The sequence below is a fragment of the Sciurus vulgaris genome (assembly GCF_902686455.1).
Source record: "Sciurus vulgaris genome assembly, chromosome: 8".
In the NCBI taxonomy this organism is placed as follows: Eukaryota; Metazoa; Chordata; class Mammalia; order Rodentia; family Sciuridae; genus Sciurus; species Sciurus vulgaris.
In genome coordinates this window covers 118,228,151-118,248,751 of record NC_136468.1, presented here as the reverse complement: position 1 = coordinate 118,248,751, position 20,601 = coordinate 118,228,151, and the positions used below count along the sequence as shown (strand labels likewise).

Sequence of the window (20,601 nt, the reverse complement as noted above, 5' to 3'; positions counted from 1 at the left end):
TTTTCATATTTTAATGACAAAGGAATAAGAATTAGTAAGTCTACTGGCTTTGAGCATCCTGTGTGTGACCTCTTTTTGCTTTGCCAGTTAAATGAATCTACCCCATAAGACCCACTTGCCTGCATCTGACTCTCCCAAACATCAAAGTGCTTGGCATTCATTGGTAGATATTTATTGGGAATTGTGCACAAGAGATTTCAATCTGGGGTTGGGTTTGACCCACAATGGAAGGAATTTAGTGAGACACACTATTTAAGAGGTACTTGCGAACCTGGAGTCGACGTTCTTATACCTTGTACTAGGTGGTGGATGTGAAGTCAACACTCCCCTCTGCATTTTCTGGCCTCGTAGTAGCACTTTCTCTTCTGTTTATTGTTCACTCCTCGTTTAAAAGACACTTCCAGATTTGGGGACCCTAAAGAATATCTGGGCTTCCTGGACATACTTCTGAATTTTTCTGGAGAAGTGTGGTGAGAAGTTCATTCTTGACCATGTTTCTCACTTCCAGCTGCATCTAATTCCCAAACCCTGGAACAACGAGGAGAACCTGAATTTACTTCCATTTGAGAGGACTGTGTACAGCTGCCCTTAAAGCCCCTGACCCCATGGCTGGGCAGAATTGCTATAGGATGTGTAGGTTGGGGTCACACACTCATGACTGGACATGTGGGTTGGGACCACACATCCTAGAATCAGTCAGGCTCAGGACAAAGCCCCTAGGCAGTAGGACAAGGAGATTACTGCTCCTCTGTCCCACTCACTGCTCCAGCCAGACTGCCCTGTTGCTACACTCTAACCAGTTCCCAGCCTGTCCCCAGTCTCTGGCATGCCAAATGTGTTCTCTCCCAGTCCTCCACAGCTTGGTGCAAAGCATGTCAGTTCCTTTTTTTTTTTTTTTTTTCTTTAGCCATAACTCCACCTATTGTCACTTATATAATAGGGCTATTTGAACAAGTCACTTTACCTGTAAACCTGTGTTAATCCTCTTTAATAAGCTAAGGAACTGAGAATTACAAATGCTTCCCAAGCCCACAAGACTCACAGCTTAAATGGACTGGTTATCACTGTCTCCCATAGGACCCAACATTACATCAGGCCCAAGACAGGTGCTCCTTGGTTGGAATGGAATGGTTAATTGTTTCCTTAGGGAGCATAGTAGTATATTCGTGACCTTTCCACCAATGTTTCCATATGACAGTCAAGGTTGACAAGAAGAAAGGAAGTTGAAAGGAACTATAAAAGGGAAGAGAGACTGCTAATATGAGCAAGGAAAATAAGGAAGTCAATACCACGTCACGGAGACAGTGGCTGCCTCTTGGAGGCACAGGATGACACAGATACCCCTACAGTGTACAGTGATAGAATTTGTTCAGGAAAATAGTCCTTGGGATTCTAGACCCATTCCTCATTGCAGAGGTGATGTGACTGAGACCAGGAGACGCGTCCAGAGAGAAGAAAGAATGGAGAGTTCTGACTTTGAGCTATGGAACACCAGGAGCAGTAGTGACTCAAATTCTCAGCTTGACTTTAACTCTGCCCTTCCTTTTCCCAAGGCCAAACCATCTCTATCACTGCCTTGTCCTTGCAGAAGCCTTTTTTTACATATACTGACAATGAGGTTAACAGGACCAGCAGTCTACATGTAATTTATTTCCCATTGGGTCCCTTTTTTTATTGTATTTCTTATCTGTAAACTCCTCTTTCTCTTCCAAGTTCCCTCTTTCCCACTTTTTATGACTTTTCCTGAAGTTGCTTGTCTCATCCAGTTACTTAAAGTCCTTGGAACTTCAGTGTCTGTAAATCTCTCTGCACCCCCTTTGTTAGCCCTGGTTTGTGACCCAGGCTGCATCACTGAATCATGTTGAGCAACCCTGGGTGGCTTTGCACAGAGCTGGAGTAGGGTCAGAAAAGCTGGGTCCTACCCTGATGCAAGAAACCCAGACAAGTCTGGCTCTGCTCTGGTTCTCCTGCCCTTGGTGGCTCTGAGCATGCATGGTTGTTCTCTTCCTGTTATCTGTCAGGATTACACAATTAGAAAGCAATTCTACCAACAGGAATCTGGTTCCGGGGATCCTGTCCTGTCTTAAAAGTTGGGATCAAGGAAATGGGAGGAGACAAAAGAATAATAGGAAGAGGAAATGTGAGTATGGAGAAAGTGGGAGGGAGAGCAGAAGTCAGTAAGTGCACATAGGCTCCATTGCTTCCTTAACTTTGTTGCATTTTAGGCAATCCATCAGAAGCACAGAGAGCACAGTAATGGCCACTATTGCATGTGACCATGACCATGCAAGGGGAGATGTGTTTATGGTTAAAATCAGTGCAGGCAAGTGAAGGATACCCTAAGAACATATATCAGGAAATCTCATTCCATCAAAGCCCAGAGGATTGCTAGGCCAAGTCCTCTACTAGCTGTCTTATTAGGAGAGGCCGTAGGTGTTCGTAGGGCCACCATATGCTCACTCCATTCAGTGTTGGTCACATTGTGTTCTTTGTGCAAAGTGTCCTTGGAATGAGTCAACCTCCTCAGCCCTGCAGAATCCAATCCTACACTCCCAATCCTCTCAATGGGAAGAGAGACTTCCCAGTTCATCGATGGATATGGTGAGAAATTATGGTTTAGACCTGACTCTCCAACTTCAGGTTCCCAGGTAAAGGGTGAATAGGACAGATGTAGCACAGGTCTCCTCCTCATGCAATCAGGGGAGCTCAGCTGGTGCAGATATGTATCCCTGTGGGCTCTGATGAAGCCCTGGCATTAACTAGGGTACATCCTGAAACATTTTTATGAGTAACTCTGGGGGCAACTCAAGTCTCTGTGCTCTGTGGTCATGCATACCTCATATCACCATTTCTGAAGTTGAGATTCTATGGATTATATATATAAATATATATATATATTATATATTGAAATTTGAACAAAAGACAAAATCTGAATGAAATAAAATGTCATGATAACTCAGAATATGTTTAGAGGGCAGAGTTACTTATGTTTTCTTTATTTTTTTTTGTAAAATAAAGAAGCAAATATAATTGGTTTAGTTACACTTTTATAAGCAATATCTTCTGTAACCTTGTCCTGACAGAATTGCTAATGCCCTAAAATACATAATTTTATGCTTACAACATAATGACTTATTCTTTTCTTTGGTGTGGAGATGGAACTCAAGGCCTCCTGTACACACATGCCCCCCAGGAAGCTATCTAAGGTTGGATCCTAGAGAGGGTAAGGCTGGAGAGCCGGGGTCCTTGCTCCACCTTGTGTTATTACACCTGCTATTCTTCAGGGGATACAGAAATGTGAGATTCAGCCTTGCCACACAAGTCTCCTAGAGACCCCCTTTCCTCTGCTTCATATTCACTCTCTAGGGGAGCAGCTTCTGAAGGCTACCCAGGTGAATGTCCTGGGAAATTTGCTCCTGGAGGACTTCACAGACAATAGTCTCGGATGAGGGCAGCAGACAGGCCTCGGTGCCCCCTGAGCAGAGCCCTGGGCAAATCAGGTGCCAAGGTCCTTTCCAATTACAATTTCTGGCCCTTGCCATCCTCCTTGGTCAGCAACTCCTCCCCACTTCAGCCTCCCAAGCAACCCCTCATTTGGTTCTGTGTTGCAGACTGCTGTGCTGACACCTGGGATGACAGCAATCTGTGCTCCTGGAGCTCAGATGTTGAATCAGACACCAGATCACAGTGTGGATGCCCCCTCACTGCTTGTCCTCTCCCACATGGAAAATAGAGTAGATTTAAATTTACTTTGTTAGATATGTTTAATGTTAGTATTTAATGTTGGATATTTTATATTAAATACGTTACTTGCTACCAACTGCTTTTTAAACACTTTCTTTAAAATAAAACACATCCTAGGAAAACACACTAAACAGAGGTAGATCTTAATTACAAAGCAGTCACCTTCACAACCCTCATCACAATCGTGCCCTCCCTCCTGCCCTTATTTTCTCTCAATTGAACACAGTAACTTTTTAAAATTTATTTTTTCCATACATGTATATAGGGTAATAATATCTGTCTCATTCTACAGTCCTTCCCATCCCCACTGCCCCACCCCTCCCCTCTGCATAATCCAAATTTCCTTCATTCTTGCCTACCCACTCCCCACTATGGATCAGCATCTGCTTATCAGAGAAAACATTCAGCCTTTGGTTTTTTGGGACTGGCTTATTTCACTTAGCATGATATTCTCTAATTCTTTCCATTTCCCTGCAACTGTCATAATTTCATTCTTTATGCCTAAGTAATATTCCACTGTGTACATGTACCACATTTCCTTTATCCAGTTCTCTGTTGAAGGGCATCTAGGTTGGTTCTAGTTATTGTGAATTGAACTGCTATAAACATTGATGTGGCTGTGTCCCTGTAGTATGTTGATTTTAAGTTCTTTGGCTGTAAACTGAGGAGTGGGATAACTGGGTCAAATGATGGTTCCATTCCAAGTTTTCTAAAGAATCTCCATACTGCTTTCCAAATGGGTTTCACTAATCTGCAGTCCCACCAACAATGTATGAGTGTATCTTTTTCCCACCTCCTCGCCAACACTTATTATGCTTACATTCTTGATAACTGCCATTCTGACTGGAGAAATCTTAAGAGTAGTTTTGATTTGCATTTCTCTAATTGCAAGAGATGATGAACATTTTTTTCATGTTTGTTGATCAATTGTATTTCTTCTTCTGTGAAGTATCTGTTCAGTTACTTAGCCCATTTATTGGTTGGGTTATTTGTTTTTTTGGTGTTCAGTTTTTTGAGTTCTTTATATATCCTAGAGATTAATGCTCTATCTGAGGTGCATGTGGTAAAGATTTTTTCCCATTCTGTAGACTCTCTCTTCACATTGTTTCCTTTGTTGAGAAGAAGCTTTTTAGTTTGAATTCATCATATTTATTGATTCTTGCACTTTAGGAGTTTTGTTAAGGAAGTCAGGTCCTAAGCCAACATGATGAAGATTTGGGTCTACTTTTTCTACTAGTAGTCACAGGGTCTCTGTTTTTTTGTTTGTTTGTTTGTTTGCGGTACTGGGGATTGAACCCACGGCCTTGTGCTTGCAAGGCAAGCACTCTACCAACTGAGCTATACCTCCAGCCCGCAGGGTCTCTGTTCTACTGCCTAAGTCTTTGATCCACTTTGAGTTGATTTTTGTGCAAGGTGAGAGACACAGGTTTAATTTCATTTTTTTTACATATGGATTTCCAGTTTTTCCAGCACCATTTGTTGAATAGGCTCTTTTCTCCAATGTATATTTTTGGCATCTTTATCTAGGATGAGATAACTCTACTTTTGTGGGTTTGTCTGTCTTTTGTTTTGTACCATTGATCTACATGTCTATTTTGGTGCCAATCCATGCCATTTTTGTTACTATTGCTCTGTAGTATAGTTGAAGGTCTGGTATTGTGATACCTCCTGCTTCCCTTTTCTTGCTAAGTATTGCCTTGGCTATTCTAGGTCTCTTATTTTTCTAAATGAATTTCATGATTGATTTTTCTAGTTCCATGAAGAATGTCATTGGGATTTTTGAACTGAATCTGTATAACACTTTTGGTAGTATGACCATTTTGACAGCATTAATTCTGCCTATCCAAGAGCATGGAAGATCTTTCCATCTTCTAAGGTCCTCTTCAATTTCTCTCTTTAGTGTTCTGTAGTTTTCATTGTAGAGGTCTTTTACCTCTATTGTTAGATTGATTTCCAAGTTTTGTTTTTTTGTTTTTTGTTGTTTTTTTTTTTTTTTTTTGAGGCTTTTATGAATGGGGTAGTTTTCCTAATTTCTCTTGCAGTGGATTTGTTGCTTATGTATAGAAATGCATTTGATTTATGGGTATTGATTTTTATACCCTGCTTCTTTGCTGAATTAACTTATGATGAACACAGTAACTTCTAATTTAGTACTCACCATCTGTCCTAATGTCAAAGACTCTAGGGATTTTGTTGACTGAATTCAACAATGGGAACAATATTACAACAACAATAGAGGTCATCCAAGACTCCTTGGATGTCTGGGCATTTATTCTTAAAAAAAAAAAAAAGCTTGGAGCTGGGCACTGTGGCACATGCCTGTAATCCCAGCAGCTGAGGAGCCTGAGGCAGGAGGATTGAGAGTTCAAAGCCAGCCTCAGCAAAAGCGAGGTGCTAAGCAACTCAGTGATGCCCTGTCTCTAAATAAAATACAAAATACAGCTGAGGATGTGGCTCAGTGGTTGAGTACCCCTGAGTTCAATCCCCAATACCAAAAAAAAAACAAACTTGTATGTTATCAAATCCATGGCCCCCCACAGCTCTCCATGAGACTCTTCAATTTCCCTCAGGCAAAGCAGGTTTCTAAGAAGATGAGGAGATTCTATTTTACATTTTCTTGTATATCATTTGCTCCTTTATTCTAGATGCAACGGAAGAGTTTTCTTAAGTCCAGAATTTCACTAGGATATCACTTGCTATGCATCCTTCCAACTCCGTGTCAAAATTCTCTTGAAAAAAAAGAAAAAAAAAAAAAAAAAAACCTCCAAAGTATTGTTTTACTTCCAGAAAAAACAATTTGAGTTAGTTTTTAGTATTTGCATCTTTGCTTAGGTTTCTCTCTTTCTGGCACCTGTCAGATCTCCTATGGTTATCTATGGCTTTTGGCATTTCTCTCAGATCTCTTACCATTTCTTGCTTAATTTCTTTTGAAATATTTACCTCTTTCACTTTGTTTCATGTAACATTCAGCCCCTCACTCTTTTTTCTCTTTTACATCTCATTGTTGAAGTGATATTATAAAGTCTACTTCTCTGCTGACTTCTGTCAATTCACTTCAGGGTTTCTGTCATCCTGATTGTTCATGCCTTTTCATGCTTTTCCTCATTTTGCTTATTGACTTTTCCCTCAGATTTGAAAAAGGACATTGCCAGTAAATGTCTCGTCAAGACCGGGAACCAGTGAGCATTCTGTCCTGTCACCTCCCTCGTGTCTATCCATGCCTGTCCTTCCCTAGTGTGAACTTCACCTGATTATTGTTCCTCCATGGATGGCCTTTCTTAGGAGACAATTATTACTACCACATGCCCAAAACCTGTAGTCATTCCCTTTAAATGGGTGTCCATTTTCTAAATCCTTTAGATAATTCAGCTGCTGTTATATATCTAAACAATGATTTGCCTTCCAAATTTTTCTTTTCCTTCTCTTCATCATGCAGTATTTCATTCTTACAATTATTGACTTTTAGTTTCTTCAGGGTTATTTCAGTCACAGAATTTTTTGTCTTGGATATTTACCTTTAAGTCATTTGAATATTTCCCCTTCTTTTTAGATGCATCTATTTTCAGACAGATTTGGTCTTAGCTTTGGGGATGTATTTTTAGTGTGTGGCTGCAATTTATTTTTAATCCTTTAGATTTCCAGACATGCATGTGCTAGGTCATGTCCACTTGGACCCACACCTCTGTCTGTAAATGGCCCACCTTGATGCCCTATCTATATCACAGCATCCCCAAGAATTGTCCTTAAAGCCTTACCCATGTTATATTAAAAAGGCACTCTACTGAAAATAAACTCTGTAGAGAAAAATATTTTTAATTTTCTTGGCAGATTTTTAAAATTTTGTGCTTACATACAAAAACATGGCAGTCATTTATGCCTAGAATGTTATTCAGCACTTTAAATGATGGAAAGCCTACCATTTTTAATATTTATGAAACTAGAGGACATTATGCTGAGTGAAGTAAGCAAAGAAGTGATATCCCTCAGATGTGGACTCTAAATGAGTCAAACTCATAGAAGCAGAGTGGAATAGCAGTGACCACAAGCCTGGAGTTTGTAAAAATAGGGAGCTGTCAGTTAGAGGTTGCCAAGTTTCATGGATGTGGGACAAATAAGCTCTAGAGAACTCATCTCTAGCAAGCTTCCTACAGTTCGTAATATTGTATTATACCTGGGTATTTGTTGAGAGAGTAGATCTCACATGTTCTTATCACACACAGAGAAGGTAAGTATGTGAGTTGGTACATGTGTTAATTAGCTTGATTGTGGCAATCATTTCACAATGTATATATACATCCAAACACCACACCGTACACCTTAAAATATGCAATATTATTTGTGAATTTTACCTCCATAAAGATGAAAAAATGTTTAAATAAAATCTAGACTTCTGTGACACAGCCACATCAATGTTTATAGCAGCTCAATTTACAACAGCTAAACTATGGAACCAACCTAGATGTACTTCAACAGATGAATGGATAAAGAAAATGTGGCATATATACATATATATATGAAAACACACAGTGGAATATTATTCAGCTTTAAAGAATGAAATTCTGGCATTTGTTGGTAAATAGATGGGAGTTAGAGAATATCATGCTAAGTGAAATAAGCCAAACCCAAAAAAACAAAGGCCGAATGTTTTCTCTGATATGCAGAGAAATAAGGGGCAGAGGGCCGGGGGCAGGTAGGGAAGAATAGAGTTACTTTATATTAGGTAGAGGGAAGTGAAGGGAGGGGAAGGGATATGGGGAAGGAATGAAAGTAGAGTGAAACAGACATTATCAGCTCATGTACACGCATGACCGATGTGATCCTGCCATATGGACAATCAGAAAGATAAGAGATTACACTCTATTTATGAATGATCTATCAAAATGCATTCTACTGTCATGTACAACTAATTAAAACAAATAAATTTTTTTTAAAAAGGGTAAAGATGACTCCAAGATTTTGTTGGCTTGTTTGTTTTGGTGCTGGGGATGGAATCCAGGTCCTTAGCATGCTAAGCTAGTGATCTACCACTGAGACAGACCTCCACCCCATTCTCCAAGATTTTTAATATAAGCAATTGATGGAGATAAAGTTGGGGACCACAAGATATATACCTGCTGATTCTTCTTCTCTGACATTCATTTAGAACATGGATGGAAACAAACTATTACAGAATATTGTTTAGAGAACAATCTCTAAACTAAGTGAAGTCATGGTTCATGAGGACTCTGTAGATGTATCTTCTAAAATTGTTTGGATCACATATGTTCATAAAATAGCACTGAACTTTTGAACATTGAATATTTTTGACATTGAATATTTCTCACCATATTTGTGTATTCTATAGTAACTACTATATTTCTGTGTAAATGGTACAAGTTAACAGGTACTTTGTATAAGCCAAGAATTTAGAATCAACTTGTGAAATGAATATGCAATATTTTGGCTTTACATTAAAATGTCTTATTTATTTGATGCCACTGAAAAATTGTTGCTGAGATTATTTGTTGCAAAATAAAAATGTTCATAATCAAAAAAAAAAAGGAAAAACTATTCCACAAGAATCATTAGCTATAGGTATAGTAAAGTTATATTTTGATACAACTGATCAGAAACTTATCTGGTGTTACAGCCCAGGAAAATTCCTTACAAGCTCAATTTGTAGTTAAAGCAACAGAAAAGATCCTCCTCCAAAATCATAAATTATTGAACTTATTATTTGTTATCTTGCAGTTGCCAAAAGTGACTGATGCTGTCAAGTGTATCCATTAACAAAATTGCTAAAAATAAACATTTTCATGATATAATTAACAAATGTACATAAAAGTAGGCAATATCAAGCTAATATTGGGAAAGTGTTATTTTTGTAGTGTATAAAGGTTGTCACCAAAAATATTACTTATGTGTAAATTTATGTTACTTCTCATGTATCTTCATTACTTGTATTTGCTATATAAATAATAAAATATTTTAAGGGAAAAGTTTCATAATTCAGTACCTAGAATCATTTTCCTTATGGTTTTTACATAAGGACTTCTGCAGTTTCTCTTTGCTTGGCTCTGTCTCAGGAGTGTTTTTGTGCAAATATAACAGAATCCCAGAGACTAGATAATTTATAAGGAAGATAAATTTATTCATTCAAGAATCAAAAAGATCAACGTAAAGGTGTTAGCATCTGGTGAGACTCTCCCTGCTGTGTCATCTTGTGACACAAAGCAAGGGGGCAAGAGAGGGATGAATTCCTTTCTAACAATCCCAACATAGCAATAAACCCATTCCCACAGTAACAGCATTAATCCTTTCATGACTGTAGAGTCCTTATGAACAAATGCCTTCTGAAGCATCCTATTGCTCATACCTGCTGCATTGGGGATTACGTTTCAAATACATGAACTCTAGGACCAATTCAAACCACAGAAGCCTCACAGAGTGCCACCTAAGAGGGGCCCTGCCCTGCAAAGTCTTCTCATCTAAGGGGGTCACACAAGGGTACCAGCTGCCAAGGGCAACATGAACACATGATAGTGGTCATAGATGTAGAACCTATCCCAGGGTGACTAGATGAGTTTCCTGTCTAAGCAGAAATGGAAATAGGAAATAGAAATTAATGACATTTATTGTTAAATGACATTTACCATAGTATATGCCAGAAATTACAGTGCAAGGGAGATAGAGAGACTGGTGGTCTAGTATCTGCCTTCAGTAAATATCCAGTCAAGTGACCTGAAATGGCCAGCAGATAAGTACAATATCATTGTATAGAAGAGCAACAGTAGGAAGGGTGTGTGTGTGTGTGTGTGTGTGTGTGTGTGTGTGTGTGTGTGTGTGTACAGGAGTTGAGGAGAACAGGCTCAGGGAACAGACCATCCCAAATGTTTACCACTAACAAATGGCAAGGTTGAAATTCAGACCCAGGTTCTCTTGGCCCCAAGTCCATTGCTTTTTCGTTTATACCAAGGCATGGTTATCCATGTCTATATACCTGGTCTGCATGCAAACATCTGCCATATATGTCTTAGTTTGTTTTCTGTTGCTATAACAAAATACCTGAGGATCAGATAATTTATAAGGAATAAAAGTTTATTTGGCTCCTGGTTCTGGAGCCTGAGATCCAAGAACATTGCACTGGCCTTCTTGCTACATCATAACAGGGCAAAGGGCATCATCACATGGCAAGAAAGAGACAACACACTAGCTGAGGTCTCACTTCCATCTCCTACAAAGTCCCAATGCCATCCTGTAATCCTTATTACATTCCAAAAGCCCTACCTCCCAAATACTACAAACACGAGTTTAGGGATTGTTTCAAACACATGAAATTTGGAGGCAGGGGATACATTCAAACCATATCAATGTTTAACCAAATCATCCCTTCCTTGAGGGTGAGCTCTGCACCTGGGCAGCAGGGATGAAAGGAGGTGGGCAGGTCTGAAGGTAAGTTTGAATGGATAGGTGGGAGAACTGAATGATGATGGAGGAGAGAGGCACTGAATTAAGACTGTAAATTCTGGCTGGCCTAAGTGGGTGGAAGGAAATACCCATCAAAAAGAGGAATGCAGAGGTCAGGCACAGTGGTAATACCAGCAGTTTGGGAGGCTGAGGCAGGAGAATCACAAATTCAAAGCCATCCTCAGGAATTTAGCAAGGCCCTAAGCAACTTAGCAAGACCCTGCCTCAAACTAAAAAGCACTGGGGTCATGACTCAGTGTTTAAATACCCATGGATTCAATCCCTGGTACAAAAAAAGAGGAATGCAAGCAAGCAGGAAGCTGGGGCTCAAGGACCAGTGAGTTTTGGGTTCAGCTCTGACAGATAAATGATATAGCATCCTAACTCAACAGCTGCCCCTTTTTCTGCCAGATCACTCTCTGATCCCTGTTTTCCTGAATCATCTCTGGAAGAGTGGCAGAAAGTAGGGGCATATGATGATCTCATACACTGGATACTGAGGAACACCAGTGATCATGCTATATGGTGTGAACAGCAGCAGTTGTGTCAGAACTATCACTCAGGAAGCTGGCTTGGGAGCATGGTGTAGAAGACTCCTATCCAGGATTGTGAGAATAGCCACGAGAGAGCAAGTAACTGTTACTCTCATTATCCTTTCACATCCATCTGTATGTGGATCCTCCAACTACTCCAGGATATAGCTTCTTATTTTACAGATTAAAAGACTGACACTTAGAAGCAATGGTTTGTCCAAGGGAAGGAAAGGTGAAAAAAGGCTCCAAGCCAGGAATTAACCACTACACTTTCACATGTATTAAAAAAAAAAAAAAAAAAAAAATCTGTTCTCTCAAACGCACCTTAGGATTGCAAAAAAGTTCAGATGGATCTTGTGTGCAAAGGATCTGAGTTGGTCAAGTTTAAGTTCCAGGGACTAAACAATGGCAAGGATGGTTATAGAAACAGCCCAGAGACCAGGTTGGTCAGGGCCACATTCTTGTTTTGGGCAGTGCTGGGCATCAAACCCAGGGCCTCAAACATACTAGGCAAGCAAGCATTTTACCACTGAGCTACATCCCTATGTCTAAATCTATAATTTTGGAAGTTCAAATCATCAAAGAATTCTAATGCCCCCAACTTCCTAGGAAAAAATGCAGACGTGAAAGCAGAGGCAAGTTAAGTTTTCCTAGGAATGCAAGACAAAGGCAAAGGAAGACTGGACTTCAAAGGCCTGGGGAGAAGTGAATGAATGAGCAAAAGTACTGAGGAGGTAAATCAACAGGGCATGTGATTAACTCCAGGTGGAGAGATGGAAGAGGAAGTGGCTATAAATGCTGCCTTGTCCCTCTGGCCTGTGACACCCCCAACCCCAGCCCCCAGCCCATCGTTTGAGGTACCATGCTGAGTCATGTCCTGAAAAACAGTAGAACCCAAACTGAAGTTGAGTTAAATAGAGGCCTTTCCTTAGACATTTTTCAGAATGCTATGATGTCTGCATGCCAGAGCTGGGCTTACCCACTCAGCAAGAACAACCTCTCACATCAAAAGCCTACAGTTAGTTACCTAATGTACTGTACTGTGTGTTCACTAGTCCTGATGAGAAGCAACCTTACTCCTGCCCAAGGGCTTGTGAAAACAAATCGTTCAGTTAACTCACAGCCCCTCTCCAAGCCAGTGCATTCTGGAGTCCTCACCATCTGTGGCTACTGCATAGACCGGACACAACTGCCGAGTCCAGAGGGGTTGTTGCTGCCAGGAATGAGGCTGGCAATAGAGATGCTGCACATGGAGCTTTATTTCCTTTCTGATATGTACAGGTATATACAGTTGGCTTGAGTCCTATGGTACATTATTTCACAGAATTCTCTTACACACGGTGCATACTCCTGGGCAGGAAGCAGCAGATTCTGTTCTGATTAGTCCATGGATGGTGGAGGAAAAGGATACTAACAAGAGCCACCCCTTCTCCAGAGACATTCACAGGAGTGCCTGCCCCCTTTGCCAGATACTAAAGCCCTCCCACAGACAACCTGTGCCTCCCACCTGCTTTGGGCACTTGTTGATAGGATCTGGGTGGTGGTAGCAGCAGCAGCTACTGCCCAAGTCTTTCTCCTCCAGAGAATAGAATACTTGTGGGAGGCCAAAGAAGTTAGGGCAGCTACTCCCAGCAGAGGCAAACTGACACCTGACACCCAGAACCTGACCTGAATCCTCTGCCCACAGTATGTGCAAAGCCTTCTGAGCCCGATGTGGCTGGCTTTATGGGGCACTAGCGTGCATCTTTTCCAAGCAACTTGTCCAGAACATAACCAGTCGGTTGTCACGGTTGATGCAGAAATCTGTGAAGTCCTTCAGCAGACGATCTGCAAATTTCTCATCCCCTGTGGCGCTAGAGCGCCAAGTCTTGGTAAGCATGGTGTTGTAGGCCCAGTTATAGCCAACTCGCTCCTCACAGAACATGTTTTGGTTGGTGGAGCTGGTGGAATTGCGCCGCCGCCGCTGCTGCCCTGAGAACTTGCGCTTGGAGTAGGGCAGCTGGAGAAACACTGTTCCTGTAGGGAAAGGGCAGGGCCTGTGTGGCAGCACCAGGAGGGCACCTGGAGGTGGCTGAGGTGCTCCTGCCACCACAGGTTCAGAACAGAGAAAGGGACCTCTGAACAGGCCCAGGCCCCCCAGGGTTCATGCACTTGCCATAGTGTCCCCTGATCAACTTTCTGCCCACAGCTCCTCACCTGTAACATGGATATACTGAGGCTTGTTCTCAGCAGGGAAGTTAAATGCAGAGGCAGAATATTTATCTTGTACAAATCCAAACCTAAGGGAAAGACAGAAAGGCACACCGTTAGGGCATCCTTAGCTAAAGGGACAAGGGGAGGAAAGTGGTTAATAAGACTCACTTCTTGAGATAAAGGGATACAGAAAGATCTCATTCAAGTGGACTAGGCAGGCTGCTTAATTTTGTACTCTCCACTCCCAATCTCTACCCCTTCTCATACAATACCTCTCCAGCTCTCCTGTGCCCCAACACCTTTCATCTCCTGGGTCAACCATATCACTTCAATGAGTAAAAGCCCCTCTACCTGCTGCACTCTTCACCTAGCCAACCCCCTTCTCCTGCCACATCCCCCAGCAGTCCCAGCAGCCCTCACCACTGTAGGTTTTCATCCTAGGCCTTCCCTCTGCCTCTTGCTGGAATTTATCCCAAGTGCTAACGGGCTGTAGAACCCACCCACATACATTCCTCATCTTAATTTACCTTAGTCACACTCTCTCCCCAATGTTCTCAGGCTAAGCATATAAAAGGTACTAAATAAAAGCCTTGAATTGAAATGGAATGAAATAATCTCAACTGAAATCCTTTCTAAAAGTGAGGAACAACAACCTGGGGCTCTCTGTACTGCACTCTGGAAATGGGCAGGAAGAGCCATTATTCATCTGACTTGTTCTGTTCCCCTTTCTCATCTATGGCTTGTACTATTCCTGGTTCTTCTATTTCCATAAAGCACATTTATTATAGCCCTACCTGCTAAGAGCTATAAAGGACGTGCTAACAGATGTAGCTCCTGCTCTCTAAGCCTGAGATGTTTATGTAACAAAAGGCCGTGATGTAGGCAGAGCTAAAGGAAGAAAGCTGCCTGTCTCCCATCCTGTGCTGAGCTCCCCAGGAAGGGTTGCTACCCTTTATTCAAGCTATTAGCATTATTCTGATACTCCTTAAGAATTTACCAAAGAATACCAGAAATCATATGTGCAAATTAAATGGATAGGCAGATATGCACTGCAAGCTTCTTCATCTACAGATTGATTCTATCATACACAGTAATGGTCTGGATTTTGCCTTAGGTTGCTACTTTTCAATCAAGTATTTTTTACTCAGCATGAATCAGCCTGACCAGAGTAGTCTTGTTTCATTTCTTTCTTAGGTTATCAGGAATGTCTTTTATTTAAAACATACACACACACACACACACACACACACAATTTAATCACACAGTCCCTGACTATCTCACTGCCCACTTGGGGAGAATACAAGGCAAGATTACAGGAGCTCCTACCCAGGGAAGGGGCTGTAGTAATCTAACCCAACTACCCAGATGAAGTTAAAGAAGCTGGGAGTCACAGCAGAGGGGACCCAGGGAAGTTGGATGCTTTTCATTGCTTTTTTTGAGATGGACCTTGTGAATGGGCTAAATGTATCATTTCAGAGCCACATTCCCACTTAAAATTTCAGTCCATGGAAAAATGGCAAGAAAAACACCTAGTTTGGGCAAGGCACTGTGCTAAGCATAGTGAAAGGGGAAAATGAGAAAAATGTATACCTTTGCTCTCTAGGGTCCCCGAATCAATATAATAGATGAATAGAATGTTCAGGGGAAAGTAAGGAATGATTCAGAGTAGAAGGACCTGGGAATCCCTAGTAAGGGAGTATTTCACATGACACTGAACAAGGTGTAGTGAGAATAATAATGAAGCAAAAATAAGAGGCTTTGTTTTCACCATGGTTAACATGAAGCAGCAGTTGGACACAACTAGTGACACCTGGAGACAATGTGGTTTGCTGGTCTGGTCAAGGGGAAAGACAGCTGAGCCTAGGGAAGGCTCTCCCTGGCACACACATTAGGTGTCAAGAAATATCTACAAGTTCGTCTATTGCTTTTTAACCATTCATTGTCTTTTCAACATGTGTTAAGGGTCTCAAATTTTATATATTTCTATTACATGTTATCTTCTCAATAGCTTGGCTGAGACTCTCATTGGAGGCTAGGGAAATTGCTCTAAAGTCTTCCCTCAACTGGAATAATGCAATGAGGTCTGAAAAAAAAAAAAAAAAAAATGGCTACAGGAACTGGCAGGGTAGTACTTATCTCTGAAACCAAGGCAAACAGTGCTGTTGGAGATAAGTAGCTAATTTGTCATTAGTGGAAGAGATCCCTTTCCCCAGGAACAAAACAAACTGGGTTTCACTTTGGTAATTGCTATTAGAGATAAATACTGATTCCTTCCTACTCTTGGGAAGGGACAAACCTGTGTGCAATGGCTTCCTGGAAAAGGTGCATTCGATCCCAATATGTTTCTGGTTCAAAGCCTGAAAGAAAAAAGATTCAATATTGATTTGTGATCACAAGGTTTGCGATTCTACCTGCATTTGGGCTTGCGCACCCTTCATTACTCTTAGCAATTATTGCTCACTGAGCATAAGCTGCTTTTTCCACACTACCTACTTTTGGGAAGACATCCTCCATCCCAAGGTCAAAGAAAGGACACGTGTGTTCACCACCTCTTTCCCTATGCTATAGAAGAATCTAGAAAAGCGATGAATCGGGCTGGGGAGATAGCTCAGCTAGTAGAGTGCTTGCCTCACAAGCACAAGGTCCTGAGTTCGATCCCCAGTACCACAAAAAAAGAAAAAAAAAAAAGTGATGAATCCTGTGTGAGCTGTCAGAACTTAATATCAGACTCATTCTAATGATATCCTATGTCGAAAACTGAAAGAAGCATTTTAAGTTCAACTATAAGACAAACTTTAAATGCATGTTTGCTGCTTCTAAGAAATAACAAAAACTATGTTTTATGTTACCAAACTTTCATTTCCCTATAGGGAAAGAAAATATAATCTCCACTTTAGGGATAGGAAAATTGAAACAAGTAAACATAAAAATGAATTTCTGACAAGTAAATTTGGGGAGGAGGAGACAGAGTACATGACTCCCCTCCCCATCAGCCATGCATTAGCCAGCCTCACTCCTGAGGGCTGCTGCTATGGGCTAAGAGTTAAGTGAGGCAGGAAGGCTAAGCAGACTGTCACACAGCAACAGGCAGCAGAGCCAGTGCTGCTCTTGGGGTGAAGGTGCTGGGGCAGCTACTGCACAGACATCCCCAAAACTAGGGATGCCTATAGTGGCTTTGTTATTCTTCCATATTTGGAACTTTCTACCTAAGAAAAATTTGAGGATTCTAAACAAGAGGGGAAAAAAAGGTTTCTGGCTTTAATAAGAAAACACACAGACACAGCACATGCTTGTCAGATTTTTAAGATTCTGAATTCACTGTTAGAGGAAACAGATAACAGAAAGAGGCCCAGACACAGGAAATTTGATTTTTAAATTTGAGGCTTAATTCCTTTAAACCAGGACTCTCTGTAGGCAACCAAGAGGATGCTGGTCTTGAACACTATGTTACAACTGGCCAGGAATACCATCAACTTGCACAAAAATATCCTTAATGCAGCCCGTGAACTACCCTGTTCTGTTACAGTAAGGGTAGAGGTATAGACTTTGTAAACTATGTATCTCAGAGTCCATGGCCTCTGGAAGAAAGGGGATAACTTGGCACATAAAAATGTCTTCAAAATAGTAAAAAAAAAAAAAAAAAAAAAAAAAAAACCACACACAGATAGGCCTCTAGAAGGTTGTATGCTCCAAAGAGCAGTCTCTCACATGAAAAGCTCAGGACCACTGAACTTGGCCTGCTCCACCTGGCAAAACCTCCTCAGCCTCTGGGCTGGTTTTTTGCCACCAACCCTGATACAAATTTGTAAAAGTGCAGCAAGTAAGCATCTCCCTTACATCAAAAGTTACTTCTTTCACATTCATAATCTTTATATCCCAAGGTTCTTGACATATTGGCATCAACTCTAGCTTTTCATTTAAAAAAAAAAAGTCTATGAACTCATGGGAAGATTTTTAGGAGCTATATAAATAAGTAGTTCACCTGCAATGAATGCTTGGCGATGTGTTATGTAAAGTAGAGCTCGTCCTTTGATCTATCCTAAACTTAATGGACTAGGGTCAAGAGGTAGGTCAGACTGGCCCCATGTGCTCCCTTTCTGACTGACAACCCTCTTCCAGGGAGAAAGACTCTGAACTGGGTACTGCTATCTTCTAAGCTTCCTCCCCGCTCTGCTTTGTCATTCTGGAGATGTAGGACTTAAGCCACATGCAGGGCCCCAAGGGCTGACACACTGCAGTTTTGCCCAATAAAACTCGTTTCTTATTTTGCTTTCAATGCCCCTCTCTTTTAGGTCTTTTTGCACAGAACAGCACATGCAAGCCTCCCATGAGGTTCAAATTCCTGCAACCCAAACCAGTTAGGCTGGTGCACATGAAAGGAGGGGGTGGGAGAACAACAGCACTGCTAAGAGAGTTACAGGGCATAATGTGCCCTCTCCCACCCAGGGCTTCAAGCCTAAAAACAGACTGCTGGGTTGGCAAGGCAGCTCTAGTCATCCTGTTTTAGGAATAAGGGATTTGGAAGCTCAGAGATATTAAGTGATCTGTCCATTTGCTGAATGAGGAATGAAGTGGAAATTCATATCATTTTGGGTCCTTGTAGAAAGGTTCTCCCTTTTCACTAGCCTGTGTTGGTTAGATAGCTACAGAAGTGTCCTCTGGAGGGTGGGGGAGGGGTGTCTTACTCATTGAGACAACATCCAGAGGAAAGTAGCTCTTACTATCAAACAGGTGTTCACTGCCCTCCTTGAGCAAGCAGCTGATATTGAGCGGGATGAAGAGCTGAGCTCGAAGAGGATCACCATACAGGTAGCTGGGCAGTGCAAAAGGACCCTCCAATACTGGTACCAACAAAAAGCCACAGGAGGTAGCTTTTCGATGCCAACCTTGGACCTGGTAGAAAGTACAGAAAAAATTGTCATCTCCAAGTTCTTCCAGACAACAGAAATAATTCCCAAGGAGCAAATCTGCCAGAGTTGTGGCATGCAATGATTGATGTGTTCACTTATATATGTCCCCTGGTTACAAACAGGCTCATGACAAAAAACAGTGCAGTTTCACTTCTTCCATAAATACTCAAAAAAACAATGATATAAGCAAAAGTTCCTCTTCATGGTCCATTCTTCTGCAAGTTCAGTATTTTCTTTTGTGAAAAAACAGTGGATAGAGCTAAAACCCTTCTTATTCTGTGGGATGTTGGAGGAAGGTCACAGGATATAAGTTAAATCCTAATTTACCCTGTATCAGGAATTTAGTAAGTCCAAAGTATCAAATAGGAAAAAATAATCCAATTAAACTGGTTAAGAGGAATATGACAGAGGGTGGAAGATGACTGTGATGGCCTCTGGCCAAAAGTGATCAGCACTGACACATAGAATCAGAACCACTCTCTGGAAAATTCCCCAAAGCCATATGCTGGAAGACCAGGAATGAGAATTACTGGGGCATAAAGATAAACTTTTTCCCATCAATAATATTTTCCTATGGAACAATTTTTGAGTTTTTGATATATTTTTATAAACCATAAAAAGAAACAAAAGCTGAGCCTGGAGGTGTACATCTCAGTGGTAGAGTGCTGGCCTAGTATCAGTGAGGCCCTGGGTTCAATACTCAGCCATAAAGAAAGAAAAAGAAAAGCTGATAGATGAGGCTACAGGACACAGATGAGATCTGTGTCAAATATTACTTTATTTATTTATTTACTTTTTTTTTTTCCCAGACAGGGTCCTGGGATGATGCTCAGGCTCATCTTGTGGGCGCAGGTGATCTTCTCACCTCAGCCTCCCAGCTACAGGTTAAATATTATTTTAGAAAGATATAAGCTGGACACTGTGGTGAGTGACTACAGTCCCAGCTAGACCTGACCCGCCCCCCCCCCCCAAAAAAAGGCCATACCTTGACTTACATTTATTATGTTAAAAATTGAAGGGAATTATTCTTAGATTTTTTTTCCCCCAAGAACTCTCATAACAACAACAACAGAACCAAGATCTCTGGTTTGATCAAATTAATTCCTAAGACTGAGTCAACAATGTTTTTATTTTAGGTAATATTTATCCTTATAAAATCTGACGTGTAACAAACGTGGATATTGCCTTAAGATAATAATTCACCTAAGGCATTAGCAGCATTGAGTGGGCTTTACATGAATAGATGTTAAACATGTACTTTTTTAAAATTAGTTGCTAAATTCCTTGGAGGAAAAAAACATGTTTCTTCTGCCCAACTAAAACTACATGTGTGTATGTGTGACTACTGTGGTCCTGTTTTGAGATACGGTTATCAGGAGGGACTACCAAGGAAAATGCTGATGCCTACTGGGTCAGGGATTTTGCCTGGAGGGAACATCATCCTGATGTCAACCAGCTAGGGAAGAAGTGGTGTTCTTGTAAGCTGAGCAGGATGAGCTTAGCTTGACTTGGATTTTAAGGATACACTCTGGGTGAGTCTTTCTGAGGAAAGGGTCTTGAAGATGATAATGTCATATACTGAGGCAGACTATGCCAGACAGACAAGACCCACACAAAAACTCTGCCCCAGAGTTTGTCTTATTGTAGGGCTTAACAAGGCCTACAACAAAACTTTCATTCCTCTTGGGTCATATTGCAGCCTTCAGTGAACTCTTTTTTAATTTCCCAGCTGTTCTCAGCTGTGTAATTAAATGCTTAGGCTAGTGTTAGAGAGG

General features: G+C 41.1%; 1 protein-coding gene across 7 annotated transcripts in view; it reads right to left on the bottom strand.

Annotated features, from left to right (window-relative positions):
* Nucleotides 1-10,800: 10,800 nt before the first annotated feature.
* The window catches only part of DEPDC5 (DEP domain containing 5, GATOR1 subcomplex subunit), a 138,474-nt gene continuing 128,673 nt past the window's right edge, over nucleotides 10,801-20,601 (bottom strand). For all 7 annotated transcript variants that reach the window (XM_079149689.1, XM_079149692.1, XM_079149691.1 and 4 more), the window contains 4 exons: nucleotides 18,638-18,809; nucleotides 16,213-16,273; nucleotides 13,920-14,002; nucleotides 10,801-13,739 (listed from right to left, as the gene is read on the bottom strand). In XM_079149689.1, coding sequence (XP_079005815.1) covers nucleotides 13,447-13,739; nucleotides 13,920-14,002; nucleotides 16,213-16,273; nucleotides 18,638-18,809 — 609 coding nt within the window. In that variant the 3' untranslated portion in view covers nucleotides 10,801-13,446. The remainder of the gene's footprint in view (nucleotides 13,740-13,919; nucleotides 14,003-16,212; nucleotides 16,274-18,637; nucleotides 18,810-20,601) is intronic.